General features: G+C 47.3%; 1 protein-coding gene across 1 annotated transcript in view; it reads left to right on the forward strand.

The window, feature by feature from the left end:
- The window catches only part of UHRF1 (ubiquitin like with PHD and ring finger domains 1), a 9011-nt gene extending 154 nt beyond the window's left edge, over positions 1-8857 (forward strand). The window contains exons 1-15 of the mRNA XM_031064008.1: positions 1-50; positions 803-975; positions 1386-1601; positions 1737-1843; positions 2013-2199; positions 2925-3048; positions 3123-3230; positions 3987-4091; positions 4602-4708; positions 5219-5381; positions 5469-5606; positions 5962-6073; positions 6191-6348; positions 6603-6701; positions 7423-8857. The exon at positions 1-50 is cut by the window's left edge and continues 154 nt beyond it. Of these exons, the coding sequence (XP_030919868.1) occupies positions 1-50; positions 803-975; positions 1386-1601; positions 1737-1843; positions 2013-2199; positions 2925-3048; positions 3123-3230; positions 3987-4091; positions 4602-4708; positions 5219-5381; positions 5469-5606; positions 5962-6073; positions 6191-6348; positions 6603-6701; positions 7423-7569 (1994 nt within the window). The 3' untranslated portion in view covers positions 7570-8857. The remainder of the gene's footprint in view (positions 51-802; positions 976-1385; positions 1602-1736; positions 1844-2012; positions 2200-2924; positions 3049-3122; positions 3231-3986; positions 4092-4601; positions 4709-5218; positions 5382-5468; positions 5607-5961; positions 6074-6190; positions 6349-6602; positions 6702-7422) is intronic.
- The last annotated feature ends 1134 nt before the right edge of the window (positions 8858-9991 follow it).

Consider the following 9991-nt stretch of genomic DNA (forward strand, 5'->3'; position numbering starts at 1 on the left):
GCACGGCCGCCCAGCCCGACTGGACAGACCCCTGCTTCGGGCTCTACAAGGTGGGTGCTCGCACGCTGGGAGCCCTCAGCCTGCGCCTGGCCAGGGGAATTGTTCTCTGTGCTGGAGAATCGCTGAAAATCTTTCGCACTCCAATTGTGTGGGCAGTCCCTTTCTTCCTCTCAAGCCCTCCGACAACAAAGACAGAAATACCAACCAACCCACAAACCAATTCAATGCAACATGCTGTAGGTCAAACAACTTAATTTTTCATTTTGTCCTTTGAACTAAAGCTACAGGACATTATTTTTTTTAAAAAAAGTATTCAGAGTGTCTGGTTTGATTTTTTTTTTTACAAATTTTCCCAATATTTTTGCTTGGAGAGACTACATTTGTCAAAGCTGAAATTTTCTTGAATGAACAAAAGAAAATCTCGAGCAGCTGTTCAGAATCATTTTATTTCTCTGTTTCAATGGGTTTTATTACAGATCTAGTGATGTTTTTGCCAGGTTACGAGCAAGACACTTTGAAACTCTATTACAGACTAACCAGTGATGGTTTGGGCTCGCTAACAAGGCTGGGTTTACATGTGCTGGTGTAGAATGGATTTATAACCTTATAAATTCAACCTAAGCAGACTGTAGGACTGCACAACAGGACCAGGAGAGCAGAGGAAATATTAATTTTTAAGGTGATCAGTTAAATGTCGTGATAATGGTGCAGTTCTTGAGGTAGTTAAATCTTTAAGTAGATTGGAAATGAATGCCTAATTTGCAGATCCCTTTTGGTGAGCTGTGCTCTTGGCTCTGTACAGATCAATGACCTGGTGGATGCTCGGGACACGGACATGGGAGCGTGGTTTGAAGCCACAGTTGTGAATGTAACCAGGAAAAAACCCACCAGTGGATCAGCTGAGAGCTGCCCAGATCCTGACCAGCCCACAGCTGTCCCTGAAGAGGATGTAATTTATCATGTGAAATATGATGAGTGAGTTTTGTTTTGTTGCCTTCTTGGCCAATAAAGTCATTCGGGTTGTGATGTTAATGGGAAATTTTATTGCAGATATTGCACAAATAAAAACAGAACTGGACAGTGACATAGTTATTATGTCATTGGGCCCTGGCAACTGTAAGGTTGTTTTGCAGTTGGAATTCCAGGGGGCTGGAATCATGTTTTTATGGATAGCAACATTTACAGGAAATGCTGGTGTCCAAGTGTTGAAGGGAGGCAATAATATCAAAGTCAGACTGGTTGGTTCTGGCTGTGTCTGTGTGGGAGGAGATTTTATCCTTGATGGTATTCTTGTGTTGCACAGCAAAATCAACCTGTCAGCATAACACCTGTTCCTCCCCAGAGCTGACGTTGAATCTGATTTCTGTTGTGTCCCTCCCTTCAAGTTATCCGGAGAACGGGGTGGTGCAGATGAGCTCGGGCAACGTGCGGGCTCGGGCGCGGACCATCCTCAAGTGGCACCAGCTGGAGGTGGGGCAGGTGGTGATGGTCAACTACAACCCTGATGAACCCAAGGAGAGGGGCTTCTGGTACGATGCTGAGATCCTGCAGAAAAGGGAAACAAAAATGACCAGGGAGCTCAATGCAAAGATATTACTTGGGTAAGCTGTTCATGTGGAATAAATGGAATTGTCCTGCTCTGCTTCACTTTCTGAGGTCTGAGTGGCTCTGCTGGCATCTGTGAACTTGAGCTGTGGGATACTTCCAAACTCTGATCTTTCCTCAACTTCTTCTAGGGAAGCTGGCGATTCCTTGAATGACTGCACAATTATGTTAGTGGATGAAATCTATAAAATTGAAGAGCCAGGCACTGCTTCTCCCATCAGTTCTGGAACCCCAAAACGTGAGTCTGATGTGGAGTTCTTGCATGTCTGTCTTACCTTGTGATGTCCTGCCAGTTGTCTCTGTGAGGGTCAGAGGTTTAAGGGTCCAAGACACGTTCAGTTGTGCCTCCTTTGACCATTTCCAGTGGATCTTGGCACTTGCTGAGCGTGGTTTGTGTTTGCCCACAGGACAGAGTGGACCCGTGTGTAAAGCCTGCAAGGACAACCCAAACAAGACCTGCAGGGTGTGTGCTTGTCACATCTGTGGGGGGAAGCAGGATCCAGATAAGCAGCTCATGTGTGACGAGTGTGACATGGCCTTCCACATCTACTGCCTCAACCCTCCCCTCATCAGAATCCCAGATGATGAGGACTGGTAGGTTCTGAGGAGGTGTGTGGGGTGTCACAGTTACATCTAATTAGGAACAGGGATGTGGGTGTTTTGGGTTTGGTTTTTTTTTTTTTGGTAAAACTTCATCGCTTTTCTTGAGCTTAATGAGATTAGGTTTTAAGCCCATGGCTTGCACACTCCTTTTCCTAGTTTAGGGATCTAGATGCCTTTTTTGTGTACCTGCCTAAGGCCAGGGCTTGGAGCAGGCTGGGATACAGGAGGGTGTCCCTGCCATGGCAGGGCTTGGAATGAGATGAGCTTTAAGGTCCTTCCAGCCCAAACCAGCCTGGGATCCAAAGAGGACCAAATGAGAGCTTGATGCTGGGAGGCTTCAGCAGTGCAGTGGCTTTTATGGGTCACTGCAGGCAGGCCCCATCATCAGATCAGGCATGTTTGTGCATGAGATATGTACAGTGAGAGTGGTGGGTAGTGAAATACATCTTTCAATAGATACAGAGTTAGTGAAATGCACTGGTTTATTCTCTCAGTGTTTCAGTACTGTATACAGTGATTTTATGGCCCAGCTGTTTTCTGACACATCTGCATGGCTGGTGCAAGGACAGGAGCTGTTGTAGGTTAAATTCCAGTATGGGAAGTGTTTCCATGTCCTGTCTGGTTTCACATGAGGAAATTGTAACATAACTCACTGTGTTTGGAGGAAATGCTCCTAACTGAAGGCTTTGCTACTTGTTAATTTTCACTGACTTTAGGTATTGCCCTGAATGTCGAAATGATGCAAGTGAGGTGGTTTTAGCAGGAGAGAAATTAAAAGAAAGTAAAAAGAAACAAAAGATGGCATCTGCTAATTCCTCCTCCCGGAGAGACTGGGGCAAGGTCAGTCCAAAGCTGTTTTACTTGGAGTTGTGTTTGTTCCTTTGGGCTCTTGGCTGATGCTGCTCTCTGCCCAGGGCATGGCATGTGTGGGGCGCACCAAGGAATGCACCATTGTCCCTTCCAACCACTATGGACCAATCCCTGGCATCCCTGTTGGCACCATGTGGAAATTCAGAGTTCAGGTATGAAGCTGAATCCTGGCCTGACCTACTGTGGGGAGAAAAGGGAGTGATCCAGCTCCTACAAGAAACTGAAACAGTTAATGTGGAAATGTGTGTGTCACTGGATATATGGAAGTGCAGGAGGAAAAGAATTCTGGCTTTGTCTGGGTCAAGTGTTCCATAACTAATGCTGCATTGTTGGACCATCAAGTGCTGGTTTATTTTGTTGTAGTGCTCTTTTTGGTAACTCAAAAACCCCAAAGCAAGCAGATTTGTTCCCAGTAGTTTGTCCTGGAGGTGTGTAGTGTGCCCTGGCAAGGGTGTCTCAAATATCCACATACATGAAACAGGTTTCTCATCCTGTTAGAAAGCTGGGGCAGAAAAAAGCACTGGCCTATCCAGATCTTGCTTTCAGGTGTTGAGGGAAGGTTGCTATTGCAACTCTTTCAAAACTTTATACAGATATTTAATATCTGTATTATTCTTAAGTACCTGGAGCCTTTTAATAAGCAATTTCAGTAAGAAATATCCAAGTAGTTAGATTTGCACACAAACATTATCTGTGTGTTCAGTTTACTGATACAGTCAGTGTCTTACTTTTTAGAAGCATTTTTATTTCTTCTGCCTGGAGCTTTTTGGAGGATGATGGGGAGAGCAGCTTCCCCCTGTGATACATGGAAAGCAAATGTGAAGTAGCACAGTTGGTTCAGCTCCAGGCCCAGTGCTGGGTGGGGCCTGTTGAGGGCAGGTGCCTCCAAAGCTGGTTTTGTCTCCCAGGTGAGCGAGTCTGGGGTGCACAGGCCCCACGTGGCAGGGATCCACGGCAGGAGCAACGATGGGGCCTACTCTTTGGTGCTGGCAGGAGGATATGAAGATGACATTGTGAGTGGATTCTGATTATTTATGCACAGAACCAAACGAGCTTGTTAAAACTCCACACCAAACACTTGCCCAGCTTCCCCCATTTCCTTCAGAAGCAAACGAGGCAAGGAAAAACTGATCTGTGCCAGCCTGAGCCACAGGATCATCCCAACCCAGTTTGATATCTCTCTGTCAGCTTTTGATCCCAGAGTTCTGACTTTTCAAGGTCTGCCTTACACCCACATTGGAACAGTCTCGTGGGCTGTGCTGCCAGCTGTTCCCTTGCAGCAGATCCTGTGTGAACCTGGGCTGCTCAGGGGTGTGACAAGACAACATTGTCACCATTGTCACCTGGCCTCATCTCCTGGCAGCCTGAGGGACAGCCAGAGACTGGCCCAGCCTGGGAGCTTAAATATACAGGAAGCATCTTTCCTCTTTGAGAATGCCCTGCTAAACCTACCTGGTTGAAAGACTCTCCTGCTTTTGTTGAATTCTTTGTGTGACTGTGAAAGCCATCTGTGTTCATTTCAGGATCATGGGAATTCCTTCACCTACACGGGCAGCGGGGGCCGAGACCTCTCCGGGAACAAGCGCACGGCAGAGCAGTCCTGTGATCAGAAACTCACCAACATGAACAGGTTGGCAACGTCTGTGCTCTGTTCTGGCCTCAGCACCTGGCAGTCTGTCAGCACAGGGGCTGTTGGGGCTGTTTAAGCTTTGGAACAAGAGCCAGAATTGGATCTGGGCTGTGGTTTAGGCTGCAGATCAGTTGCAGGATGGGAATGCTCCTTTGAGTGCACTGTAAGGGGACAGAACTGTGGGTGGGGTTGGTGTCACCTGCAATACTGGCTGACACTTAAGGAACAGAGCAATGAATTGGTCTAGGACTTCTGCTCTCTCCTGGAGACCTTTGCAGCCACTGGTTACCTCAGGAGACCAGACCATTTGTAATTCTGAACTGTTACTCTCACAGATAAGCCTGGACTTGAGTGGAGGAGGTGCTCTGGGCTGCTGCATTAGGGTCATGCCATGAATAATCAGCTGTCTAACACGTGCCCCCATCAGGAGGGTCCCTGAGTGCAGAGGTGTCAGTGTCACACACAGGGGTTCCATGGCAGTAGCACACTGAACTCTGGCCTCTCCTGCAGGGCCCTGGCTCTGAACTGCAGTGCCCCCATCAACGACAAGCATGGGGCTGAGGCCAAGGACTGGCGGGCGGGGAAGCCGGTCAGGGTGGTCAGGAACGTCAAGGGAGGCAAGCACAGCAAGTATGCTCCTCTGGAGGGCAACAGATACGATGGCATCTACAAGGTGAGAAGGGCTGAGCTGGGAAAAGAGCATCTGCTCATGGCCAGGGGGCTTGTACACAGGGTGATGGACTTGCTGGGACTTTTTCAGGTTGTGAAATACTGGCCTGAGACAGGGAAATCTGGGTTCCTGGTGTGGCGTTACCTGCTGAGGAGGGACGATGAGGAACCTGCTCCTTGGACCAAAGAGGGGAAGGACAGGATGAAAAAGCTTGGCCTGACAATGCAGGTACTGCCCTGGGACATCAGCAGGACTCTCAGCTTGATGGAGAGCAGGGAATTTTCTGTTCCGTGCTCTTACTGAGGATGATCCTTAGCTAAAAATTGAGACTAATAAATGCTTCCATTCTGCTGGGTTGTTTGCTTTTATACATCAAGAGGCTAAAAGGACAAAACTCACTTTATTTCTGGTATGGGATTTCTATAGGCTGTGAAGTGCTTCCCTATAGCAGGAATCTGTTGCTTAAAATAGATCAGAAGTGCCCCTGGAGCTGGTCTCCAGAGGTCACTCTTGGGCCTGTCTTGGTCTGCAAGTCTGACCTGGTGTGTTGGCATTGAGTGCTCTTTGTTTTGTTTCCCTGCAGTATCCTGAAGGATATTTGGAAGCTGTTGCAAACAAAGACAAGGAAAAAGAAAATAACGGGGATGATGAGTTTGATACCCCAGGGAAAGGGAAGAGGAAAAGGAAATCAGCAGGTTTGTGGAGTAGGCAAGTGGATATAGAAAACCTTGGAGGTTTTTGTGCATTTTACTTGGTTACTCTTTTCTGGTGTTTTTTTGGTTTTTAAAAAAATCTTTGTGGTTTTTTTTCAGGTGGGGAGGAAACACCCATCACCTCTCCAGCAGGGACTCCAAAGAAAACTAAAGTTGAGCCATACAAGCTGACATCCCAGCAGAAATCTCTTATAAAAAGTGATGAAGCCAATGAAAAACTGTGGAATGAAGTCCTAGAGGCTCTCAAAGATGGACCGGTACGTTGGGCTTTCCCCCCAGCTGTAGTTGTGCTGTCCCCAGACACAAACCCTTGGCTGAGTTAAAGAACAGCCTCGGACCTAAAATGGTTTATTTTAGTGTAAACACCCCAGCAGGTTTAATGGGACAGGTTTTGCATATTAAGACTTGTTGAGAATCTTTCCATGATCAAAGTAATCCCTTGCATTTAATGGTGGGGGTTTGGGTTAATTTATCTTTCAGCACTAAGTTGATTCAAATGTTCTCTTTGCAGAAATTTCTGAATAAAGTGGAGGAGGCTTTTCTGTGTATTTGCTGTCAGGAGGTCGTGTTCAGGCCAGTCACCACCGTGTGCCAGCACAACGTCTGCAAGGTGGGCTGGGCTCTGCTGGGCTGGGGAGAAATCGTTCCCTGTGAGGGTGGTGGAGTTCCCTGCTCTGTGCTGTGTCCAGCAGCACTGGGGTGGGATTTAAGGTCTCTCCATCCCAGCCAGGCTGGAGTTCCCTGCTCTGTGCTGTGTCCAGCAGCACTGGGGTGGGATTTAAGGTCTCTCCATCCCAGCCAGGCTGGAGTTCCCTGCTCTGTGCTGTGTCCAGCAGCACTGGGGTGGGATTTAAGGTCTCTCCATCCCAGCCAGGCTGGAGTTCCCTGCTCTGTGCTGTGTCCAGCAGCACTGGGGTGGGATTTAAGGTCTCTCCATCCCAGCCAGGCTGGAGTTCCCTGCTCTGTGCTGTGTCCAGCAGCACTGGGGTGGGATTTAAGGTCTCTCCATCCCAGCCAGGCTGGAGTTCCCTGCTCTGTGCTGTGTCCAGCAGCACTGGGGTGGGATTTAAGGTCTCTCCATCCCAGCCAGGCTGGAGTTCCCTGCTCTGTGCTGTGTCCAGCAGCACTGGGGTGGGATTTAAGGTCTCTCCATCCCAGCCAGGCTGGAATTCCCTGCTCTGTGCTGTGTCCAGCAGCAGCAGTGCTCTCAGCTGGGAGCGCAGTGCCCCTGCTCTCTCTGGTCCCTCCCCAGGAATCTCGGGGCTGGCTCGCTGTGTCAGGGCTGTGCCCAAGGAGCCCGGCTCCCTGACCCTGCTGGCTTCTGTCCCCAGGACTGCCTGGACAGGTCCTTCAAGGCCTCGGTGTTCAGCTGCCCCGCGTGCCGCTACGAGCTGGGCCGCAGCTACAGCATGGAGGTGAACGAGGCCCTGCAGAGCGTCCTGGCCCAGCTCTTCCCCGGCTACGGCAGCGGCCGGTGATCCCGCAGAGCACTTCTCCCTCCCTCCCTGCCTCCCTCCCTGCCACACCCACCCTGGGCTTAATTTAACACAAAAAAAAAAGGTTAGTCTCTGTTTTCTCCCGCCCCTGCCCCTCAAAAAAATGGTTTGAAGTCTTCCTCGTTTTGAAAACAAATCTGTAAACTCCAAGGGTGATCCTTTTGTAAATTCGTGGCTTTTGTTTTTGTTCTCTATGTTGAACTTTGCATTTTTATTTTTGTTTTTCATCCCCTCAAACCTGCCATTCATCAGCACAGAATTATCTGTTTCTAATGGACTGAAAGTGCTTCCGGTGAGGCTGCTAATGATGAGGGAAGTTCTCAGAGTGCCCCCGTGCCCCCTTTATTTTTATTTTTTATTCCAAAAATGGCTTGGTTGCTAGAACAATCTTCACTGTCTGGGGATTTGGCCATCAAGGTAGACTCGTGCATCACCTTGGCAGCATTTTGATACTCATTTTGTACAAGATGGTTCCTGGCTTTGTACCACAAGTGGGTTTTTACTGTTTTTTTTGTAAGAACTGGGTTTTATACACTTGACAAAAAGCCATTTCCCGCTAATTTTGTATCTCAGAACCAGAAGGCTGCTTGCTTAGAGCCAAGTGGTTGGAGCAATATGAAGTACTACCTCACTGGACTTCTCTTAGAGAAGGATTTGTTCAGCTGGGCGCTGTCCCCTGTCCCGAAATGCCATTGTGGAATATCCTAAAGCCATTCTTAAGTGCCTTTTGTCCTTTGCTGGAAGACTGGGCTCTGAATCACTATCAAGGTCTCCTTTTTTTCAAAAGCACTGAATTGTTGGGACTTGCCAGCCGGATTCTTTGGGAGCGTGGATCACTGTAGCTGTGTGTGATTAGTGGGGATTTGCAGAGGATCAGGTTTCCTAATTATAGGTGTATTGGGGAGTTTTTTCCTTTGTTTCACTGCATTTCTACCTGGAAATGAAAAATAACCAATTCTGGCTTTTCTCTGAACCGTTTTGTATTGGCCATGCCTGGAGAAGGCTCCCTTGGTCTCCCTCTAACATTACCAAAGTTTGCAGTTTGATACCTCAGCAAGACAGGGATATTTTTAATCACACTTTTCTGCAGACAGACTGGAACAAATGTGCCTATTATTGGTTTCCTCAATTCTTACCCTTTGCAAAGTGGTTATGTTAATATGTTAGGGAAAAAGACCCCGCAACATTTTATACATTTTTTGATTAATTTGTCAATTTTTTGTATAATGTGCAAGTTGATGTTCTCAAAATAAATATCTTTTCAGATTAATTGTTGACTGTTCTCCTTCAATTCTTTTGATCCAAAGTAGGTTTCCAGACCCAGTTCCTTGTGCAGGAATTTGAATTTATGTCCCATTAAGCCAAGCCTTTTATTTTTCTAAGGGTTATGATTTCCATTATGATTTTTCACTGCAAGTTTGGAGAATCCTTATTTGCTGATCTTCAGCATAATTGCTTCTAGGCACTAGTGAGGGCATGTGCTATGTTCAAGATTCTTCAAACTTTACTTTTACCTTACATTAGATTTCCACTGCTCCAGAACCACAAACACCAACTGGCAGTTGGAATTTTGTCCATTTAATGAATAAACTCCAAAGCTGTTGCAAGTGCCAAGTCCTGCATCATATTTGAGGTGTTACAGGAGCAAGTGTGAGCTTCTCCACAAACCAGAGGAACAACTTCAGCCACTGAGGTTTTCACAAAGGCAGATGAAGGAAATAAAGCACCATTAAGGTGGTAAAAACAAAATCTGTGAAATTAAGCAGCACTAGCACCATCTGCCCTCTTTAAAATAAGTTTATTTTAAGGTCATTGGTAGCATGAAACATTTTCAGATATTTAGATATCATTGAAAATGTCCTTGTGCTTTTTATTCTGTGTTGTGATGGGAAGAATTGGACGTGAGTGACTGAAAGTGAGGAAGTGTTTCTGCACTTAAATTGCAATAACTGCAATGACTTCCTTCGTTTATTGGTTTTGCTGTTATTTGGGACTTGAAAAACAAACTTTGTTTCCTCCATAGGTGCCAATGTACTGTTCTGTTCGTGGCTTTTTTAAGCAACAATTACAATTCCTCTGCAAATTGGACACTTTCTGGTGAGATGTGCCACAATTATCTGTCCCAAATTACAAAGCCCTACCAGGGCAATGCCCGTGCTGCTCAGCGAGCGGGTTTGCCTGTGGGTACAAGGGATTCCGTGCTGGGGCTGATGTGCTGGGCTCATGTGTCACCTCCCGCTCCCACCCGGCTCCATTTCTGGGCCAAATCCCCGAGATGGGAGCGGGAGGGGAACAAAGTTTCCTGGGGAGGGGAGTGACAGCAGCAAAAACCCAACCAAGGACCGGCTCCTGTTCTGGGATCCGTTCCTCGGTCGCTGCCGGTCCCCTCTGTCCCCCCGGTCCC

The sequence above is a fragment of the Geospiza fortis genome, unplaced genomic scaffold (genome assembly GCF_000277835.1).
Source record: "Geospiza fortis unplaced genomic scaffold, GeoFor_1.0 scaffold299, whole genome shotgun sequence".
In the NCBI taxonomy this organism is placed as follows: Eukaryota; Metazoa; Chordata; class Aves; order Passeriformes; family Thraupidae; genus Geospiza; species Geospiza fortis.